Source organism: Arachis hypogaea, chromosome 4, assembly GCF_003086295.3.
Source record: "Arachis hypogaea cultivar Tifrunner chromosome 4, arahy.Tifrunner.gnm2.J5K5, whole genome shotgun sequence".
In the NCBI taxonomy this organism is placed as follows: Eukaryota; Viridiplantae; Streptophyta; class Magnoliopsida; order Fabales; family Fabaceae; genus Arachis; species Arachis hypogaea.
The window spans coordinates 117,416,263-117,438,270 of record NC_092039.1 but is presented as its reverse complement, the minus strand read 5'-3'; the positions used below and the strand labels follow the sequence as shown (position 1 = coordinate 117,438,270).

General features: G+C 31.1%; 3 protein-coding genes across 6 annotated transcripts; all 3 read left to right on the top strand.

The window, feature by feature from the left end:
* Positions 1 to 401: 401 nt before the first annotated feature.
* On the top strand, positions 402 to 7,291 carry LOC112797485 (uncharacterized). 3 transcript variants are annotated; one of them, XM_025840456.3, is made up of 14 exons: positions 402 to 828; positions 1,408 to 1,466; positions 1,705 to 1,822; positions 2,211 to 2,284; positions 2,912 to 2,980; positions 3,112 to 3,702; positions 3,898 to 4,433; positions 4,586 to 4,650; positions 4,745 to 4,824; positions 5,117 to 5,221; positions 5,548 to 5,687; positions 5,792 to 5,920; positions 6,171 to 6,323; positions 6,574 to 7,291. In XM_025840456.3, the coding sequence occupies exons 1-14, from the start codon at positions 642 to 644 to the stop codon at positions 6,701 to 6,703; spliced, it is 2,436 nt and encodes an 811-aa protein (XP_025696241.1). In that variant the 5' UTR covers positions 402 to 641; the 3' UTR covers positions 6,704 to 7,291. The 3 variants fall into 3 exon arrangements, with proteins under 3 accessions (XP_025696241.1, XP_025696240.1, XP_072092203.1); XM_025840455.3 differs by having other exon boundaries at positions 4,586 to 4,668; XM_072236102.1 differs by lacking the exons at positions 402 to 828; positions 1,408 to 1,466; positions 1,705 to 1,822 and having other exon boundaries at positions 2,216 to 2,284; positions 2,922 to 2,980; positions 4,586 to 4,668.
* A 2,895-nt stretch (positions 7,292 to 10,186) lies between these two features.
* Positions 10,187 to 14,356, top strand: LOC112797488 (probable E3 ubiquitin-protein ligase RHB1A). Of its 2 annotated transcripts, none has more exons than XM_025840461.3 (5): positions 10,187 to 10,495; positions 11,317 to 11,499; positions 12,310 to 12,688; positions 12,868 to 12,977; positions 13,872 to 14,356. In XM_025840461.3, the coding sequence occupies exons 2-5, from the start codon at positions 11,437 to 11,439 to the stop codon at positions 13,884 to 13,886; spliced, it is 567 nt and encodes a 188-aa protein (XP_025696246.1). In that variant the 5' UTR covers positions 10,187 to 10,495; positions 11,317 to 11,436; the 3' UTR covers positions 13,887 to 14,356. The 2 variants fall into 2 exon arrangements, with proteins under 2 accessions (XP_025696246.1, XP_025696245.1); XM_025840460.3 differs by having other exon boundaries at positions 10,277 to 10,495; positions 11,379 to 11,499.
* A 2,204-nt stretch (positions 14,357 to 16,560) lies between these two features.
* On the top strand, positions 16,561 to 20,144 carry LOC112797486 (protein DETOXIFICATION 34). The gene is made up of 7 exons (XM_025840458.3): positions 16,561 to 16,986; positions 17,359 to 17,984; positions 18,559 to 18,615; positions 18,714 to 18,952; positions 19,401 to 19,519; positions 19,764 to 19,850; positions 19,934 to 20,144. The coding sequence occupies exons 1-7, from the start codon at positions 16,594 to 16,596 to the stop codon at positions 20,000 to 20,002; spliced, it is 1,590 nt and encodes a 529-aa protein (XP_025696243.1). The 5' UTR covers positions 16,561 to 16,593; the 3' UTR covers positions 20,003 to 20,144.
* Positions 20,145 to 22,008: the final 1,864 nt, after the last annotated feature.

The following is a 22,008-nucleotide window of genomic DNA, read 5'->3' as shown; positions in this document are numbered from 1 at the left end:
AAATTAAAAATTGTTTGAATAGTGAAGACTAAATTAAAAAATTTAATTTTATTTAAAAATTCAATTACAAATTTTTAAAGTGTAAAAATTAAAAACTAATTTATTATTTCAGTAAAAATACAAGGGCTAATTGTCTAATTTAACCTATTTCATATTTGGTAAATTAAAAAAACACTTGCATTCCACTCTCCTTGTAGCGCGTAACCATGGTCATGTCTTAGCGGTCTCTAACCAATAACCACCTTAGATTCAATCATTCAAGACTTCAAGTCAACACAAACAAGACTTAACTTAACTGAGTCTCTCACAAAAAAAAAAAAAAAAAAAGAAAAAGAAAAAGAAAAAAAAGAAACAAAAACATCGGTGTATATCAGACAACATAGATCTTCCGTTCTCTGTTTAATACTCTTTTAATTATTTTAATTTTTAAGTTTGCTAAATGACACATAATTCTCATTCTCCAACTTGTAGTTTACCACATATACTCTCACTCTCACTCTCACTAACAAAGATTTTTCGCTAATATTTTATTTATTAATCCTCTAATACCCTTTTCCATCACTCTCACTTCCCACCATCTCTAATTCCATGATCTGAGAAATAATTGCCTCAAAATTGCACAACTATATGAAGTTAAAAACATGGCTTTCAATTTGATTCTATGGTATCATCCCAATTTGGTTCTTATTGTTTTTGTGCTCTTTTCATGCTCCTTTTGTGTGTTCTCTTCAACTGATGAAGCTGGTGGCAGTGGCGAAACCTTTACTGTTTCGAGCTTCAGCTACCCTGAGACTAGGCTCAGACCCTTTGATTTGCGTTATATCAGAGGTGAGTGAGTCAATTAGCATTTACCCTTTTGTTTATATGATCATAATTTTACTTTTTTTTTCTTCTTCTTGTTCGTTTTGCAGTTTGAATTTTAGTGGGTCAGAATTGAAATGTAATATAAAGTTGAATTTGCAACTGTAGGAACCCAATTTTCCTCTATTTTCTCTTTCTGTTAGTTGATTCATCATGATCATTCTTCAGTGATCCCTTTTGTCTTCAATTTACCTATTCTGAAGAGTCTTATGCAATTCTCTGATTGAATTTAATCATATTAAGCATGCCTGTTTTTCCATATTACTGGACTAAGACAGTTAAGAATTATGGAGTTTAGCCTTTACTCATGAAAGTATTTTATCAGTTTAGCCTTAACTGTTGACCAAAATAAATTTTGAAAAATAGGATGCAATATTATTTGATTTGGAAGAATTAGTATTTCTCATTTGATCTCTAATTTGTGGTGCATTGAAATGTATGTTTCAGATAGTATTATTTGAGAGTTTAAAGATTGAGGAGTAACCTTTATTTTTTCTTCAATCCTTCTGATTTGGTGATTTAATTGGTATGTGATACATGCTGCAGTTGACTTGCCGCCATGGTTCTCTGTGCTGTCTATAGCATTGAACTCAAACGTAGACCTTGTAAGTATATTCAGTTCATACTTCTTTGTTGGTAGGAATGATGACTGTTAATTGAATTCATTTCATGTTATTCTATTTTGATGTCTTGTCTTATGATGCCTCATATTGTATCGGTTAAAAGTTAAAATGAAATAGCTCTCTGATTATCGTAGCTCTCTAAATATCATCTTACTGTGTGATCGGTGGGCTCGCGCATATTTTTTGCCGCTTTCATTTGTTCGTATGCACACTGTTTCAGGATATCTCAAGAATTGAAACGGCTCCACAGAGTATGTTGCCGATCATATGCTTTAGAGATGGAAGTCCTCCACTGCCAGATGCCTTAAACATATCAATGACGAATTCAGCAATCTCAGGTAGGCAACAAAATTGGTTACAGTTTCTTAAAACCAGACTTCTAGAATGCAAATTCCATCTTAATTTCTCTCTACTCTGAACTTGTATACTTATTTTTAATAATTTTATGAGAAACTGAGAATTTCGCCTTTAGTGTATGGCTATTTCTTTGTTATTAAGTAAGGAATGAATGATGAACTAGAAATGTATACTGTTTACTTTTTGGCCTATTGTGGCACACTTGCACATTGCTTTCAAATACTTTGACAGTAGTCCAGCACTTTTTGTATCTCAATCTGTGTTTACCTTCTTGAGCAAAAAGAAAACTAATGAACGACATCTCTTACCTGAACTTTGTGGCGTCAACGTTCCATTATGGTAACGTTTTTTTGTCCCTTTTTCCTTCAGGGATAAATGGTCTTGATGTAGAGCAGTGTTTTCCAATGCAGAAAAATATCACTATGACATTGACAAACAATCAGGTATTTTTGTAGCTCCATTTTACTTTATAGCAATATCTTTGATCATAGTCATAGATACTTATGATGATATCATATTCCAATTGCTGAGGGGTTGCACTCCTAAAAGCTTAAGTTATTAAGGCACATCATTAGTTTTAAATCAAGTTTCCTGCATGCTCCTCAAACTTGACCTTGTTTGGCTTGAGGAATGGATAATTTGACTTTCATAAGGAAGTGGAGTAGGAATACCTAGCCTCCGAATTGCAGTCATATAGACACTTTAACTGTTAGGTGAATGCGTAAGATTAATTTTATATCCGTAACACCATTTTATTAGTGGATAAGGGTTAGTTTGTAGGATTACTAGGTGTTCGTAACACTCAGCAGAAACAATAAAGTAAATCCATAATGATCTAAATGAAACTTCAATATATGTAGACCAAGTAAGCGGACAAGGTTCTTGTGGCGAAGAGAATTGATGATGGTGAGCTCGTCCAAGAAATTGTGTGCTATAGATCTTGTCCTTAGGAAGTGTTCCTTTGTAAACAGCTATGGATAAGGATTAGTTTGCAAGGGAGTTACACTTTTCTTTTCATAATATTGATATATCATATGTCATATAATCATGCATGACAAATTATATTTCAGATATCTCCAGGTGTTTGGTACATTGGCCTTTTCAATGGCATTGGACCTACAAGGACACAGTCAAAGATGGTATGATTTATTTTCTAAGTGTCCCCTTACTACAATAAATTCTTTACATATTTTAATTCGATTCATTCTATTTCCCTTAGCTGGGGTCTCGATGCATTCCTTATGTAGAATTATGATCTCTGTGTCCGTAGATTATCCGAGGTCCGGCATACTCCTTCATTGCTAATATCAGCGTGGAAGCATGCGCAAATTCAATGATGAGGGGGAATTTCTGTAACAGTACAGTATATCCACTCTCATGCACATCTTCCGGTAACTATAATGCTTTGGCGGTTATGGCGAACACGGCAGTAATGGAGAATGTTGTGACCTGCAGGAGTAGTTTTAAAATGTTTTGTGGTCATGAAGGTGTACCAAACTTCTTCTCCTTGGATATAATGAATGTGGCAGAAGAACTTACCTTTACAGTTAAAGATGTCAGATTCAACACTACCTCTTTGAATAGCAGTTCTGCTGCAAATGATGTTCATTTAATGTGTTTTATTCGACACGGTGCAATGCCTTCGGCAACTTTGTATGATTATACCAGTGATTTAAATAAAGTTCCATTGGTTATACATTCTCCACTAATTGGTCGTTGGTACATTAGTATAGTACCTGTCAATCTTACGACAACTCGGGACAGCAATGCTGGAGTTTGCTATTCAATGGTGTCGCATCTGCTTCAATGCCCTTTTGGGAAAGGTGGGCCAAATTGTACAATGAATAGCTACATGCTCCAGGTAGAGTTTGCAAGATGTCTCTCTTTGCCTCTGTTTTTGTTTTTGAGCTGTGTCACCTTGATTGTTATCTTTTGAAACGATAATAATAAACTTTTAGAACTCCTTGTGCTATACAATCAGTTCTATATCTTGATGCTTGAAGATAATTACACGCAGGAATGAGTTAATTGATGAGATGAGAATGGTTCTCTGCAGACATTTGTAAGGAGAGGTCCAACCCCGTTTGAATCGTACTACTTACCGGTCAGTGGCGGAGCATCACATGATTCGGCAAACTTTCCTCTCGAGCCACTTTTAAGCAACTCATCATACAATGGACAACCAGATAACATTTGGACTTTCTTTCTTTTGGACATACCTCGCGGTGGAGCCGGAGGAAATATTCATGTTCAGCTTTCCTCGGATGTCAAGATCAATTATGAAATATATGCTCGATTTGGTGGATTGCCGTCGCTTGTTAGCTGGGATTATTATTATGTGAACAAGACAAGGAGAAGTGATCCATCCATGTTTTTCAAGCTCTATGATTCAAGGGATGACAAGGCTGATTTTTATATTATGTATGCTAGAGAAGGAACTTGGGGATTTGGTCTAAGACATGTTAATACCAGCAATGATTCTTTAAAGGGGCCAACTATCATGTCAATTGCGCTTGAACGGTGCCCAAAACGTTGTTCCTCCCACGGCGAATGTAAATTTTCTTTCGATGCTAGCGGATTGACATCATACAGGTTTATTTAAGCCCTTCTCAATCTGTTTTTCATTAAATTGCTAAACTGAAACAATAAAATTCCTTGTAATGACTGAGACATTGTATCTTATGCATTTGTTCTCCAACTTACTAAGGAATTTACCATTCTACTTGTTTATTTTCTTGACTCAGCTTCTGCTCTTGTGATCGAAACCATGGAGGCTTTGACTGTAGCATTGAAATTGTAACTCATCAAGGTGCTTGCTTGTATCAAGGTTCAACTATTTGCATTTCCCTTTCCTTTCGTTGTAATGTTATTTTTATCTGATTCCATGGCTACCGTTTCTGTAGGACATGTTCGACAATCAATTTTTCTCATTGTATCGAATGCTGCAGCCATACTTCCTGCCTATTGGGCCCTTAGGAAGAAGGTTGTTCTTTAACTTACTGTTGTCTTCTCTTTATTTTCTCCTTCTAGTTTAGATTAACGCACAGTTCATAAAAAAAAAATATTAAAGGTTTGACGACTTTGTTCAGTTAGCAATGCTAAAGAACGTCATCAAATCTTTTTGTTCAGTTACATGTTGAGGACAAAGCACTCCTTTTATTTGTGTTAACATGGTGATTTTCTTTTAATTTGAGGATGATTTAAATAAGCAACAAAACAGGTTATTCATTATATAGACTTCTGTGTGTTATGAAATCAATAACTTGTTTATGCAGGCATTAGCAGAATGGGTTTTATTCACATCCAGTGGAATTTCAAGTGGACTATATCATGCATGTGATGTTGGTACCTGGTGTGCATTAAGCTATAATGTCCTACAGGTTAGGACTCTGCTGCCAATATTCCTTTGATTCTTTCCGAAAATATATAGAAAGAGAAGCTTTTGAAAATGATACTGGTGCACCACTCGCATTATTGGTACAAGCATCAATAAACCTCTTAATTTTCTTAGAAATTTAGTTGTTTTAAGCAATCTGTGTCTCGTTTGGTCTTGAGCCGTTGGAGTCACTTGTAGTTTCCAAATAGGTAATGAATTACCTGGCTTCTGGCCTTTACCTCAATGATGTTATCCGTAGATCAAATTTTTTTTTTCCGAATGGATTTGAACTAATCCTTGATGGACTAACTTTCGCTTTACTCGTGTCAGTTCATGGACTTTTGGCTCTCCTTCATGGCTGTGATTAGCACTTTTCTTTATCTTGCTACCATTGATGAAGTATTTAAGAGAGCAATCCACACAGTTATTGCTATCCTTACAGCCCTATTGGCAGCAACAAAAGCAACCAGGTATTTGAACTAGTGGAATAAGAACATGAGAACACGTGCACACAAAACCCGCTCCCGTTAAAGATGCTTTGTCTTTTTTGTGCTTACTATGTGGAATGATGCAGGTCTTCCAATATTCTTCTTGTTATTGTGATTGGTGCTCTTGGTCTTCTTATTGGATGGTTGATAGAGATCTCAACAAAATATAGATCCCTTTCAATTCCAGTTAGATTCCCATTGAATTTACATCTCAGGTGAGTTCTCCATACTTTGGATAGTAGATTTGTTTCGCGTGCAATTGCTTGGTGCTCAAGGCATGTTTCCCATTAACAAATAATATATCCCATTGCTTCTATTCGGCTTTGTATTCATGAGCGATCACAGATTTGCATTTAACTGTTCACCTTGTGTGTGCTTTAAGATTAACATGTGAACATCTTGTGCCGACCGCTGATGAGATTTACTTGTGACTAAAAGAGTACTAATGATGAATTTTCACTGCAGTTTTCAAACAATAAAGACATGGATCATTAGTCTTGTCAGGACACTTCTGAGACGGTACAATTTGGCGTATGCTATGGCCGGTTTTGCTGCATTGGCCATGGCAGCAGTAAGCTGGACACTCGAAACTAGTGAAAACTACTGGTTCTGGCATAGGTATATCAGACTTCAATTTTTATGTACTGTCAATGTAAAACTCTTTTATGCTAACATCCAATCAAGTACTATCACATAGATAAAATTTTCTTTTTTAGATAGTTGGCGTAGAAACAATTAATCAGATGTCAGTGTAAAAGAGTTTTATACTAACAGTGCATAGTAACTACAACAATAATCTCAACATGTGTTCTTTCTTTCTTTCTATGTTCTCGATCTCATGTGTTTCACTCTTTTGAAATGTTTACAGCTTTTGGCATATTACAATATATACATCTTCTTTCTTCTTCCTTTGTTCAAAGGCAAATATTGAGAATCATCTACCAGCAAATGGAAACTATGAACTGACTCATCAGAATTCGCTTCCAAGAAGTGGTTAGAATAACGTATAATCCCTCCGTCCATGAATAATTGTCCACATTGATAAATTATACATCGAAAAGTTAATATATCTGGTGGTACCTGGAGTCCAGATACATTAACATTTCAATGTACCAAATTTATCAATATAACAGTTATTCTTAAACGGAGAGAGTATGGGATAGTTGTGTAGAAAAGAGAATAAGGTGGATCTTTTAAGATCTTAGTATTTTTGTGTTAAGGTGAGTTGGTGGCACAAAAATTTGTGGCTGCCTCTATTAGATAAGAGAATATATATATATATATATATATATATATATATAGCTGCTGACTTGAAATCATTCTAGGAGTGTGACTGTGAGTTCTGAGGCCAATAACAGTGATTAAAGCAAAGAACAGTGTCATGTAAATTCTCTTCAGCATAAGGTTTGTTTTCTATCATTCTTTTATAGGATATAATAGGAATCAAGCAAGGGATAATTTTTTGTAAAATGGGATTTGTTCATATGATGTGATTATTATTCAGGACATAAATTGTCTTTGAATTGTATAAGATTAAAGTAATTGTGTAAGAGGTGTAGTATGAAACTTCATGCCAAGTGTCTCAATCAACTAGTGTTCTCTGTGTTCTATTTAACTATGCAATAAATGTTTATAATAACGTTATTATATCTCAGCTTAGTTAGAATGTAAGGCTCTCAAATATGAAATATCCAACTTGATATTAAGATGTGCGCAATCAGTTGGATAATTTTCAAAAGAAGTATTAGATTACTATTAATGTCAAATTTAATTGAGATAGGGAGGGAAATTGTTTTTGTAAATTATAAATTAGTTTTAATAAAGGCAATTCTATATAACCAGTAAATATTATCATTTTTAACTAGTAATAATTTGCATTCATATTTACAGTTGCACAGAAGAAGTATAGTTTGCATTTGTATTCATCAGACTTTGTGACACACATGAGCATATTTTTCAAAATTTGTACGCAGGAATCAGTAAACTTTATTTATTAAAGATAATTTAGTATTTGTATAAAAGATAATTTAGTATTTGTTCTCGAGAAAATATGTAAAATTTGAGAAAATATTAATTTTATCTCAATTATTTGGAATAAACATCAATGTTGTTGTTAACTTTTTTTTTCTTTCTTCGTCTAATTTCAAATTATTTGAAACCTGACTTAATATTATCCTTACAGTTAATTCTATACAAAATAATTACCAATGGAAGTGAACAAATTTTGTGAACAAACTTTGATGATATAAGTACTAGTGTATTAACAGGTACAAATTTGACTATTAATTTATTTTTATTTATTAAATATATATAAGATAATAAATGTGAGATTACTATAGATAAGATGTTTTATCACTTTATGTTCAAATTTTAGAAATTATAAGAATTTTTTTTTGGAATATATATGTCAAAGAATATTTTAGAAACAAAACTATATGCACCAAAACCTTCTCAATTCCCATAATATATGGTAAATATAATTGTTGTGAACAAATTAAAAAAAATTAATTTAAATTTAGTTTAAAAAAAAGTAAAGTAAAAGAAATTTAAATGATAAAAATTGAGAATATTATAGATTTCTTCTCCTCTTTTCATCGTGTTACTATGTTATTAGGAAAAATTTAGGTTGTTCCATGGATTACAACGTGTTCACTACAATGTTATAGTCTTTAAAAAACTCTAATTAGAAATAGAAACAGACCAACCAAATCCATGGGGGTTGAACAACTTTCTTATCAACCAATTATATTGCTCACCCTCCAAATTCCAAATCAAAAAGCTGCCTAATAAATTCTTTAACAGTAAAATATTTGCTTAAATATTATATTACTTAGTGAAAAATGATACTAAATTTGATTCTAACTTGTGACAAAATTATATGCTTCCTCAAATATTTAAATACAGCCAAAAGCAACAAAATACATTTCATATTTATGAATGAATGAGTTTATTATCGTTAATATTATAAGAAATTAAATGAACTTAATTTATCCTAAAAATTAGCTCAAAAAATAAGAGTTATTTTATATTTATAAAGATTATTAAGTTTTTAATTTTAGATAATGTGAGACTTAATAAATATAATATGTGATATAAGAATATTTTCTAGAAAAGTTGTCAAACAAATAAAATGAATTAATAAGAAAAGTATATTCATGACAAGGACAAATCTTATTACTCTACCAAATAAAATATGTTTTTCAATTTATTTGAATTCTATATTCACATTTTTATTAATGTTTGGCCAGCAGCTAAAAATGTTGAAATATTAAAAGAGTTGACTTTAATGATAACTCCTTCATTTGCAAAGAAATGGAAAAATCATGGCCGCATAAGAGATGCACCTATACAACAAGAAGAGTGCTTTTAACAAAAAGTAGCCATAAACGGAATTAGAATGTTATTTAATATTTAATTTGAAAATGATAGACACAAAAGTCTTATGGAAAATTACACCATGGCATAAATAAGTGGTTGAGAGTTTTGTGTCGAGTGTAATATATTCGATACAGAGGCCAGACCTTACTGAAATTTGTAGATTCTACGAGAAGCATTTTTTAAAGATTTATTTGGTCAGCTCAGCTATGTACTCAAAATAATAATAACAATAATAATAATAATAATAATAATAATAATAATAATAATAATATTTGCACATTCATTAATTGTTATATTTAATATGATAAAACGCGTAAAATAATGATATAGAATAATGAGGGGGAAAACAGAGAAATGATTAGGACATCATATTGAAAGTTACATTCATTGTTACTAGTTAATTAAACAATAACATATTATTCTTTTTTTTAAAAAAAAAGAAAAACTAATAGGTGAATGCTATGGTGCCTAAGTTATGGTGTCTAATTTACTAAAAAAGGTAAAGAAATAATATTTAATAAATTTTAACTATTTTACTTTTATTTTATATATTTTATTTTTTATTTATAAAAGCAAGTTAGGCAAATTAGGCACAATAATAAAAGACACCATAGAATCCACCAAACTAATATTATTAAAATGGCATGTTTAAAAATGACAAATTTTGTGGTGTCTATAATTTTGGTGTCGAAATTGCCGAACTTGCCTTTTATGGTAAGTTTTAAAAATTAAAAATTTATTTACTTTTATATTTTTTAATTTAAATAGTTATTTTTATCTCTTTTTAGTAAGTTAGGCAAATGTAAATAGGCACCATAGCATGCACCGTTTAAAAATAGTGTGTAATAAAAGGATAAAACACTATTTATTTTGCTTATGTAAAGATAGATAATTGAATTTTTATGTAAAATTTCAATTATTAAGTTGTTATTTTTTTTTGGCAAAACTAATAAGACTATTACTGTTAAGGGGTACTGAAAAAGGCAGATGAAAAATTGAACATAAGATTATAAATTCAAACAAGATGTTTAGAAGATTAACCACCACAAATTGCAGGCTCAATGGGAATTTATTTATTTTATTGATGAATGATGATTAAAGACACTCCACTTTGTGAATTTCTTACAGTTTTATATGAAGTACATAATCCATTTATTATTTATTTATTCATGTATTCATAGTATGTGACAATTATGTAACTCAATCTGATACAATGTTAATGTACTTTACCTTGTAACTATGTACTGAGTGAATGTGAAGAGAACAAAACAAACAAGTGTATACAAAGAGAAGAAAGATACACAGAAAAAAAGCCACCTTTCTCAACCTTCCAACCTCAACCCTTTTTTTCCTGCTACCCAATTCCTCTCACCTTTCTCTCCTTCCCTTCCCTTCCCTTCCCTTCCAAAAGGGTAAGCTTCTTTTCTTTTGGTGCCTTCCATATCAATTTTTTTGGCCACCCTTTTTCACTTTTGACAGTTTTTTTTATTCATGGAGTGTGTGTAACTGCTGGCTACACACCACTTGTTTGTTTGCTTCTTTTACTTTTTGGTGTGTAAATGGGGTTTCATTCTTGAATTGATTGTGGTGGTTCATGGATTCTAACCTATTTCTTGCTCTGTGAAAAGGGGTGGTTTTTTTGGGGGTTTGTGTGGTGTTTTGCTCTGTTTTATCTTTGTCTGAAGGTGAATTTTGGGTGCTGCTATTCTTTGATTGCTTCTATGTACTCTTTTTCTTTTCATGCTATTTGGTTTAATACTTTAATTCACCCTGTGAGTTGTTTTGTTGTTTCTAAAGTTTTAGTTTTGGTTGGAATTTACATGCCAATCATAGGAATCTGTAACTGGGATGAGGATTGAAGCTGTTGGATAAGGAATTTGTATCCCTAGCAACTCTGTGATGATGTGTATATGTATGAATGAATAATTTCTATGGAAGTCCTCTGATTAGTTTAAGTGTCACAGATTTTGAAGAAACCACTCATCTGAAACTGCTGATTAAAATTCTGTCTTGTTAAATTTGAGGTCATTGATTTTCTTGTCAACAGTTCAGATGCTGCACTTTACTCTCTAAAGAATAATCTGTTCTTTAAAGGAGCCAAAACCGAAATGATTACACCGTGTTTGTTTCTGCAGTGTTCATGCTTACCATTGATGTTATTGTGTCTTTATGAAAAGTATGAGTTCATTTCTGTTGTTAATTCACCTTGAATACCATTTTTGGATTGTTATAGCAAAACATTATGTATAAAGTTTGGTGAACTCTGATCGATCTCCGTTTGATGCGACATAGCAGAAGAGAATGAGGCAATCAAAAGTAGTTTTGATAAAATATTAGAAACAAGGACTGGAAAATGGGAGGTTGCTGTTGTTCTGCCAGAAAACCTCATCTGCATGGAACACCAGTTTATTACTATGTTAGTAATTTTCGCCCTTTTCTTACCCGATTCGTAGTGTATGTAGCTCATATGGTATCTGATCTAGTAATGTTGCTTTTAGCATGCAGCTTATTTCCTTTTACCCTTTTGGCCGATTACGGAAGTAAATTTATGATGACAAATAGTGTTTACATTGATAGTTTGATACTACTCATCTAGATTACACTTTCCTTTAAGTTTTCTGTTCTTTCTCTTAGTTATTTGTCCCCTTTTTAAAAATAAAACATAAAAAATCCTCTTAAGCAACCAACATGTAGTCATGAAAGGAATTCCGAACTTAATCATGCTTACCTTCATTGTTGTTTTGATCAGTAAGCTTTTTCCAAGGGAACTGATTGGCATGCTATAGCTGCACCCTTGCATCAAATAATGTACGGTTCTGCTATTAAGTTATTCTTCGCTTGCAGTTTCAACTCCAAAATTCAGTTATTGCACAAGTTAGTCCATGAATTTATAAAACTCTATTAACTCAATTCTTTCTATATCTCAATTTAGTCCCTTAGAGCGACCGAGTTGATACGAGTTTTGTCAATTCATGGACTAACTCGTACAATGATTAATTTCAAGGTGTAAATTGTAAGTAGAGAATAAATTTTAGGGGCTAATACCCATACAAGAATCATTATTTTCACTAGCTATTGATGTATTTTGTTAGATTAGTGGGTTGGTTTGAGTTTATGATTTGAAACTATTGTATTTAAAAGAATCACTAATTTGTTCTTTCTATATCTCTATTCTAGTATTTGCTTGGAGTTTATGATTTGAAACTGAAAAAACTACCATTTGCAGTGCCCACCAACTTTGGAGGAGCGCGAGTTGTTAACCTCTAATGATGCTTCTGCTGCTTCACTCACTGCTGGGTTGCTGATTGGCTTAAACCTGGATGCGTCCACACCTGATACTTTCCAGCCGCCTCCTGCGCCTCTGCCTTATGATGTGGTCTTTGGAGGCTCTGCATCAACAGATTCTGAGTCTGGTAGAGAAACTGTTAGTGGTAGTAGTTTCGAGACTTTAATTGCACGAGAAGATCTCGAAGAAGCTGAAAGTAAAGTTAAAGCTCAAGAAAATTCTGAGCCTATATCTCCAAAGAAGGCAGAGCTATTAAAATCAAATCAGACTCAAGTATTACTGACAGAAGAAGAGGATGTTTGTCCAATTTGTCTCGAAGGTATGGTCGGAAACTTGATTGGAAGTTAATCATTCTAAGCTATATTTTCCTTGTTTAGGCCATGAAATCAGAAGGAAAAGTTCTCTTGCTTTGACAATGACACAAGCACACGCGAGCGCACCCGCATAAACCAATAATTTGCTTGTCTTTTTTTCCCTTTTCTGGCACTTCTAATGCAGAATATGATGTTGAGAATCCCAAAAATCTGACGAAATGCGAGCACCACTTTCACCTGTCTTGCATTCTTGAGTGGATGGAAAGAAGTGACTCCTGCCCAATATGTGATCAGGTTAGTTTTTTGTGTCAATTTCATATGTTCATGACAAGGAATGTTTCCAGGCTGATTTCCCACAAATGCAATAATCATGCTAAGTGCCCTTTAAGGTAGTGTTTGTTTTGAGGTACTGGAACGGAGATTGGGAGACTGAAAATTTTAGTATTTTAGTACCTTCAAAAAGTGGAGACACAGGATACAGAAATTTTTAAAAACAAAAACTGAAACTTTAATAACATTTTATATCTAAAATATCCTCATTTCAATTAATTAATTTTAACTTTACTCTTTGTGCAAATTAAATTAGAGCTTCATTCTTATTTCAATCTCTGTCTCCCACTTTACACCAAACATAATATTGAGATTTATTTCGGTCCCGGTCTCTCCGTCTCAATCTCTCACTCTGTCTCTCTTCCAATGCTACTTAGTTTTGTCTTACAGAATATATGGTTTCAAAGAATGAAGAAATGAAGTAGTTCTGCAACACTCTATCTCCAACTAGTTGCTATTGTTTGTTGTGTTGATCGTAAAATAGTTATCCCTCCTTTCCACAAAGAAAAAGTATTTGAAATCAACTTTTAGTTAGCCAATTTTAGAATTTAGGGTTTATAATTTAGGATGCAGGGTTAAAGATTTATGATTTAGTGTCTCGAATTCAAGATAACTAAAATATTTTTAAAAATTTGGCTAATATTGGCCAAAAAAGGTTAGTTACCTAACATTACTCTTCCACAAAATGGCACTTTGGAAATTTAGGTACAGATTGTATTTAGATATTGTATCCGAACACATTAATTTACAAATGTACCTAATTTTCAAAGTGACAGGTATTGGAAACGAAGAGGGTATACTTTTGTCATCAATCAGTTATGATTTGGTGCGAAATGATCATAGTCTTCCATGTTACAGGAAATGATATTTTGATGAGACGCACATGGCGATTAATTGTTTCAATTTTAAAGATCAAAACTTGCTAAATCCGAGGAAGATTGAAGGAGTTCATGGCTAGGTGATGGTAGATACAGATTCAATTTCAATTTACCATGCTTTGACAGAAGACATTACTTTAGTTAGTAGGCCATCATGAGAAAAATGAGGTTCAGAAAGAATTAAAAGCAATTCCTTTAGGTATGGAAGTTGCATATTATTATTATTATTAGGTAGTGAAAGAATGAAGCAGTGTTCAAGATTCCAAGGTAAATGTTTAAGTGATGGCTGCTTTTTGTGTTTAAGAATGCATAAGTATTTATTTATTTTCTCTTTGGTGTTTTATTTTTGGGGAAAAAATATGCATGTTAGTTTTGTAAACCTGTCTCCTTACATTTACATTTTCGTGTATATATCTTGGTGGATATTGAATATTTTCTTGTATACATGAGTCCCTTTTCCCTTAATTAAGAGAGTAAGAATGAACTTCTCTCTCTCTTTCTCATTATTATTATTATTATTATTATTATTATTATTATTATTATTATTATTATTATTATTATTATTATTATTATTATGCAGTTTTTGTTTTTGCGCTCCAATAGCCAAAAAAACGATGTCCAATCACTTGTTTTGAGAGGAAACGTTTTAATTAATATCACATTTTTGGACTATTTCAGTGCCAAAACCAAAACGACATTTTATAGAGTAAATAGCATCTGGCTGTCCACATCAGCATTTCTTTAGGCTTCAATTGGTTGTGTATATGATAAGACATAGACACAAAGACACAAGCACTAAAAACATGGACATAAAATATTTGTGTGTATATATTGTGTTTGACAAAAATAAGGAACAAGGCACGTATCTTTAAAAAATGACTGAATTACCTTTCATTCAACTACAAATTTTGACTGAATTACCTTTCATTCAACTACAAATTTTACTTCTATCACTCTATACCCATTATTGCAAACACTGCATATCATTATCATTGAATTTTTATTTCTTCTAATATTTTTTATTTCTTCTAATATCATTTTAAATTATCATTCAAATATTAAATATATAATTTTTTTGAAAAATAGAAAACTAAAGTTCAGAATTTATCATAAATTAATCAAAATTTAAATAAGTAAAAAAATTAAAATACAATTTTTTTCTTGAAGAAAATAGAAAGATAAATTTGGTTGTAGAATTTAAAAGAGAAAGAAAAAAAATAAGGGTAAAAGTAAAAAATTAGTGTCTCACTAAATTTGAGGTACACAAATTTAGTGTTTTTGTGTCCTTCAAAAATTTGTGTCTCATCAAACCAAACAGCAGATATGTCTGTGTCGTCATGTCCATGTCTCAATAAGACGTGGACATCAACTAAACACCGCCTTAACGTCTAAATTTAACGTTTTGTGCGTCGAAAATTATTTTAGGACTAACATAAATCACGTTCGCAAAATTTAAAAATTAAATAGGAGTAATTCAAATTTTAGAGACTAAATTAAGGGACTAATCTTTTGTGTGACTTATTTTGTTTACAAAGATCTTTAAGGTTGATTAATTGTGGTTTTCGATAGATGGATATTGGAGGATTTACTCCTATTGATCTGAACAAAAGCTATTAAAGTATAAGGATTAATTTATATTTCAATAGTAACGTAATAAATAAATAAAAATTAAGCAAAACAAATAATATTTAATTATATTATACCAAAAATTAAGAAATAAGATAATATTTATCATTAATAATGGAGAGTTCGAGTGAGTTTCTTTTTAAGATCATTTTACTTCTAATGTTAAAACATACATAAATGTATGGAGTTACAAGACATTACTACTTGGATCAGATATGATATTTGTATTTTTTAGTGTTAAGTTCGATCCGATCTGATTTGCATATTTGCGGATCGGATCAGATATCGGGTATATCCGCGTAATTGAACCTTTTTTAATCATATTTTTATGTAAAAAATTCAATAAAAGGGTGCAGATCTATCCGATCCGATCAATCTACAGATCGAATCATATCCGCAATTTTTGGATTGGATGCGGATATTTACCGCGGATCTGCGAATACAATCCAATCCATGAACACCCTACCTATAAAACAACGGCATTCAAATTTAATTTATTTATTACTTACCACGAGAGTTAATTATTTACCACTGAAGAATTTTGTGTAAACTCTGTCTATAAAATACGAATAAATATAAGTAATTGTTGTTATTTACTAACTTAAGTTTTTAAGATATTTGGAAAAGTGTTAAATTTTGAACTAATAAAATATCCAAAAGATTAAGCTCTACCTAATTAGATATTAGTATCCACTTATATAGGGGCCATAATCTATTAGATGCAAGAATGTTGGAGTAATCTTTAACCGTAAAAACATAATAAATGTTACACTGATTTTGCGCAATGTTATTCTATCTATGGCCAATGAAAATACACTAAGATATGATTCTCAACGTTGATTCTTGAACACAAAGTAACTATGGTGAATGGATGAAACTCCTTCACCTTTTTCTTGGTCGTAAATTCGTTCATCCCTAAGGCCACACCTAAATTATAGCTACCTTTTCACCAAACAAAAATTAGATTCAAGTTTGTTCATAGAAACAAATGAAAATAATCAAGTTCTAGAGTATATGATTTTGTGTGAATGTGTGTGCACAACTGCTACATTCAAGAAAAATAGGTACTAAAAAAAATGATGAAGAGTTATTCAGAGGAGAGCAATAATGGCTCATCCTCTGGTAAATTATCCTCTAAGGTTGGTGTTAATATATCAAAGGGTGAGACACCATTGTTTGTTTCTTCTTCTTTGGAAGCTGCAGAGCTTCATCATGCACCTGATGGATTAGTGGAGATAAATTTAGGTGACTATGAACATGGAATAAATGGCTTAAAAGATTTTATTCATGTGTTTATTTTGGAGTCTATTAAGCTTTGGGCCATTGCAGGACCTATTGCTTTCAATATACTATGCAATTATGCTGTTAATTCCTTCACAAATATATTTGTTGGCCATCTTGGTAATTTGGAGCTTTCTGCAGTTGCTATCTCCCTCTCTGTCATCTCAAATTTATCATTTGGATTCTTGGTAAGGGTTCTAAAATTAGCATATTCATTGTAAATATCTGCTTGATTATTATGACATTTTCATTTGCACAGGAAAAAATCATAGGAAAAATTTTCTAAATATAGTTAAAAATGATATATAGCTACCTATGAATATTTCACTTCCAATTTTTACTAATGAACTCTTTGAACTCATTAGCAAATAGTTGTATTAGATGTTAGATATTATAACCCTTTTCTCCATTAATCCGAATTGAATTTATTTCTCAATTTTTTTCTATCTTTATGTAGTATTTAGAATACAAATAAAGTTACTTATTCTGTTACATATTGAGAATGTATAACAGAGAGAAAGAAAATAAAGAGTTGTTAAGTTGTTACACAAATTTTGCAGCTAGGTATGGCTAGTGCACTAGAGACTCTATGTGGTCAAGCATATGGTGCTGGACAAGTAGAAATGCTTGGAATATATATGCAAAGATCTTGGATAATCTTATTTGGTGCATGCATATTGCTCTTACCAATTTACATTTATTCTGAACCAATCCTAATACTTCTTGGTCAAGATCATGAAATTGCTGAGCTTGCTGGAACATTCACAATCCAAAGCATCCCTCAAATGTTCTCCTTAGCCATCAATTTCACTACACAAAAGTTCTTGCAAGCACAAAGTAGAGTTGCAATTCTAGCATGGCTAGGTTTTGTATCCCTCATTGTCCACATTGGCATTCTTGCACTTTTCATCAAGTTGCTTGGTTGGGGAACAGCAGGTGCTGCTGCAGCATATAATATAACTGCTTGGGGGATTTCTTTGTCACAATTGGTTTATGTTGTTAATTGGTGCACTGAAGGGTGGAAGGGTTTGTCATGGTTAGCATTTAAGGATCTTTGGAATTTTACCAAGTTGTCTTTTGCTTCAGCTGTCATGCTTTGCCTTGAGATTTGGTATTTCATGATTTTGATTGTTCTCACTGGACACCTTGACAACCCAGTTATTGCTGTTGGCTCACTTTCAATATGGTAAGACAAATTTTGTTTCTTGAGAAATATAGTCATCATTGTATTCTGAACTAACATATATAACGGTTGATGTGTACTTGAATGGGGTGTGAGTCTCAATATAAGTGGGACTATACACATTTTAATAGTGTATATATACATATTAACGTACTGGTTTGATCAGTTAACTAATTTTTTTATCTTTTTTTATTTGTTTATCGATTCTCTAACAGTCGATTTTTTATCTAAACCGAATCGATATGGTGATCGATTTCGATTAACTTAGTTGAAATGACTGATTCGGTCTTATTCTTAAAATCATATTTTTTGGATAAGTATTTTTTTTTTAAAGAAAAAATGATCTTATTTTATTTGGATGTTATAACCATATCTAAGCAATCACATAAACTTCAAAAGTCAAAACACCATTTTGTTATAAAAATAAAGTAGTAATCTCCTTTTGTATAAAAGGCACAATCAAATGCACTTAACAAGATACATTTCTAAGTTTTAAAACAGATACACCACAAAAGCTTCCTGGTTTTTTTTCTTGAATTATTAATTTGATATTAGCTTCTTTCTTTTCCTGTTTCAGCATGAATATAGATGGTTGGGAAGGCATGCTATTCATAGGGATCAATGCAGCTATTAGGTAAGACTTGTCGATCCTAGTTTCTCATCTCAGTGTAGAGGATTTTTGTGTTTTCTTATAACTACTTATGAACAAATTTTTTTTTTTCTCCTCCTCAGTGTGAGGGTTTCCAATGAGCTTGGATCAGGGCACCCGAAAGCAGCAAAGTATTCAGTAATTGTGACAGTTACTCAGTCCCTCATCTTTGGAATACTTTCTGCTGTCATTATTATGGTTGCAAAAGATCATATTGCTGTCATTTTCACTGAGAGTGTAGAGATGCAAAGGGCAGTTTCTAAGTTAGCATCACTTCTTGGCATTACCATGATACTCAATAGTGTTCAACCAGTTATATCAGGTTAGATCCGAAGATCATCCCAATAATCAGTTACAAATTCATGTATTGTTTAACTCATTTTCAATGTGTATTCAACATGTATTCGATTCAGATAGCTGATTTTTAGTATACATCTTGAAAAGAATGTTCTAAACACAAATTTAAGAGCAATGCTACATGACTAGCAAATATTATCATTTTTTGCTAACATTTAGCTAGCAATAATTTGCACCTATATCTATAGACATTTTACACGCAAGAAGTCTATAATTTGCATCTATATTTATCAAGAGTTTTGCACACATAAATTAATACAGCTTACATCTACGTTTTCTAAAATCTGTACACATAAATTAGTAAAATTTATTTGTTAAAAATAATTTAATATTTGTTAAAAAAATACTAAAAGTTGCTGTTCTCAAGAGTTTCACTAAATTTAAATGTAATGGTTAAAGTGTTGATGATGCAGGTGTAGCGGTTGGAGGAGGTTGGCAAGCATTGGTAGCTTACATCAACCTTTTTTGTTACTACATTTTTGGACTCCCTCTTGGATTTCTTCTTGGTTACAAGATGGGATTAAGAGTGGAGGTAAGGAACCCTTTTAACTACTCAATTATGATAACTACTACCTCCACTTTTAAGCACAAAATAATTCTTGAAATAGATGAATATAGTATCTAAGTATATATCTATTGATTTTATGTTTATTAGTTTGATATTAGGTTGATTTCGTCGTTATGATTAAGTTGTATATATCTTTAATCTATAAATAGGCAAATTTCTTATTATCATGGATTCTAACATTACTCTTCGTCGCATACGGAAATTGTAGGGTATCTGGATTGGAATGATATGTGGGACCATATTACAGACAATGATCTTGCTGTATATTATCTATACTACCAATTGGAATAGAGAGGTACAATTAACAACCAAAGTTAAAATTTTGTGACATTCGAATGGAAGGGGAAAAATCATACCCTCTCTCTATGTGTTTCTCAGGTTGAAGAAGCATCAAAACGAATGCGGAAATGGACAGGTCAAGAATTGGAGCTTCATTCCATGAGCTAGTAACTAGCTAGTATACCACATAGAAATTAAATCAGGAATTTCGATCATAGTATATTTAGCTTTTTTTAATTATTATTATTATACTTGTAATGTAACAAATGATATTAGAAAAAGAGTAAAGAAAAATTCATAATTCTACTTTCATATGCTCTTTCGTACACATTAAGGTAGTGGTTGTTTTCAGGAATAAGAATGAAAGAATAAAATTTAATATTGTGTTTGGTAGTTAAAAAACTAAAACTAAAATTTTAGTTTTAAACACAAAATTTTATCACTTCCAACAAATTTAAAAATACAGGAATTGAAATTTTTAAAAATAAAATTAAAATTTTAAATTTATCTTTCAATCTCTATATTTATTTTAAACTAAACATAATAATAAAATATAACTTAGTTAATATATTTTATACAAAATATAATATAAAAACTAAATTTTTATCTCTCCATCTCATATCTTTAGTTTCTAGTTCTTCTTTACAAACGCAGCCTAAATTACTTACACAACACACATATAAATCATCTTTTCTTTAGTAGGCAACAAATTAAACACAAAAACTAAAAGATTGTTTCTTAACACATACGATGTACGCCAAGAGGTCTTCCATCACGAAGAAGGCACGGAGACACAACACCTATTTTGGCCAATCTATCCGCGAGGACCGACATAAGGGAGCGAATAGAGGCCTTTATTCCAATTTTTTTAAATAATAATAATAAATATAATTTAATTTTTTTAAAAATTATTTAATATTTATTTTAATATAAATAAAAATTTAATTTAATTTAAATATTAATGAAATAAAAAATTATAATTTATTTAAAATTATTTATATAAAAGTTTTTGAAAGAGGCTGATTTATTTATTAAATAAAAAAATTATAAATTAATTTAGTAATTAAATTAGTTGAGAATCAAAATATATGATATTTTTTTAAAAAAATAAATAATAATAAATTTAGTTAATATATGTCTTAAAAATATATAATAAATTTATTATTAATAAAAATTTTATTTTTTATATTTTTAATAAAAAATTTTAATTTATAAACTTAACTTATTTTTTTAAAATATAAGATAGATAAACTCTAATGACATGAATAAGATTCTCCACCAAATAACAACATTTTTAGGACATCAAGATTCAAGAGGAGAGAAGGAGGAAATCACATACATGCAAGTATGCAACCAAGGAGTGGGGAAGAGAGCGCATGCACCAATGTGTTTTAATGAGTTTTAATGAGATTGCAGGTAGTTTTTCTAATTTTGATGCATTGTAGGACGAGTTTTTTATATATATAAATAAAATAAATATTTTAATTAAAAATATACGTTAATTTAAAAATATTTATAAATTTTTATTAAATACCGTGTAAACAAGATAAGTATAGTCATATTTTTTTATATTGTAAACGAGGCATGAACATGTATTAATGTCTTATATTTACAAATGTAATATGATACGAGCCTTATATTATCTCATTTATCGTATAAATAAGATATGTTTATATTTATTTCGTTTAAACCGTAAATGAGATAAGTCTAGAGAGTGACTAAAATGGAAGACATTCACAGTACTCCTAATTCTATCTTTTTTTCACATTTCTCTCTTTCTTGCACCATTTGTTGATATTTATTAGTTCTTCGGACGATATAACACGCAACGACGCATGTACAGACGCACGGAACCTGACATCAACCGCTTCAATGCTAGTTGGCACACTGTGAGAACTATCGACATTGAGGTTAGTATTATCTTTATTGTTTAAACTTTAAATTAAGTGATTGTTTGGGTGTCATTATTTTGATAAAAAAATACTATTTTTCAACGAAAATTTTTTTTTTTTATTTTTTAGTATGTTTGGCAAATTTCTAGTAGTTAAAAGTAAAAATACTAGAAAAATAAAAAAATTGTCCAAAAATTATTGTTTATTTCTAATAGTTTATTTTTTTAATATTTTTTTTTTGTTTAAGAGTAAAATTATCTAAAAAATATTGTTTATGAAAAA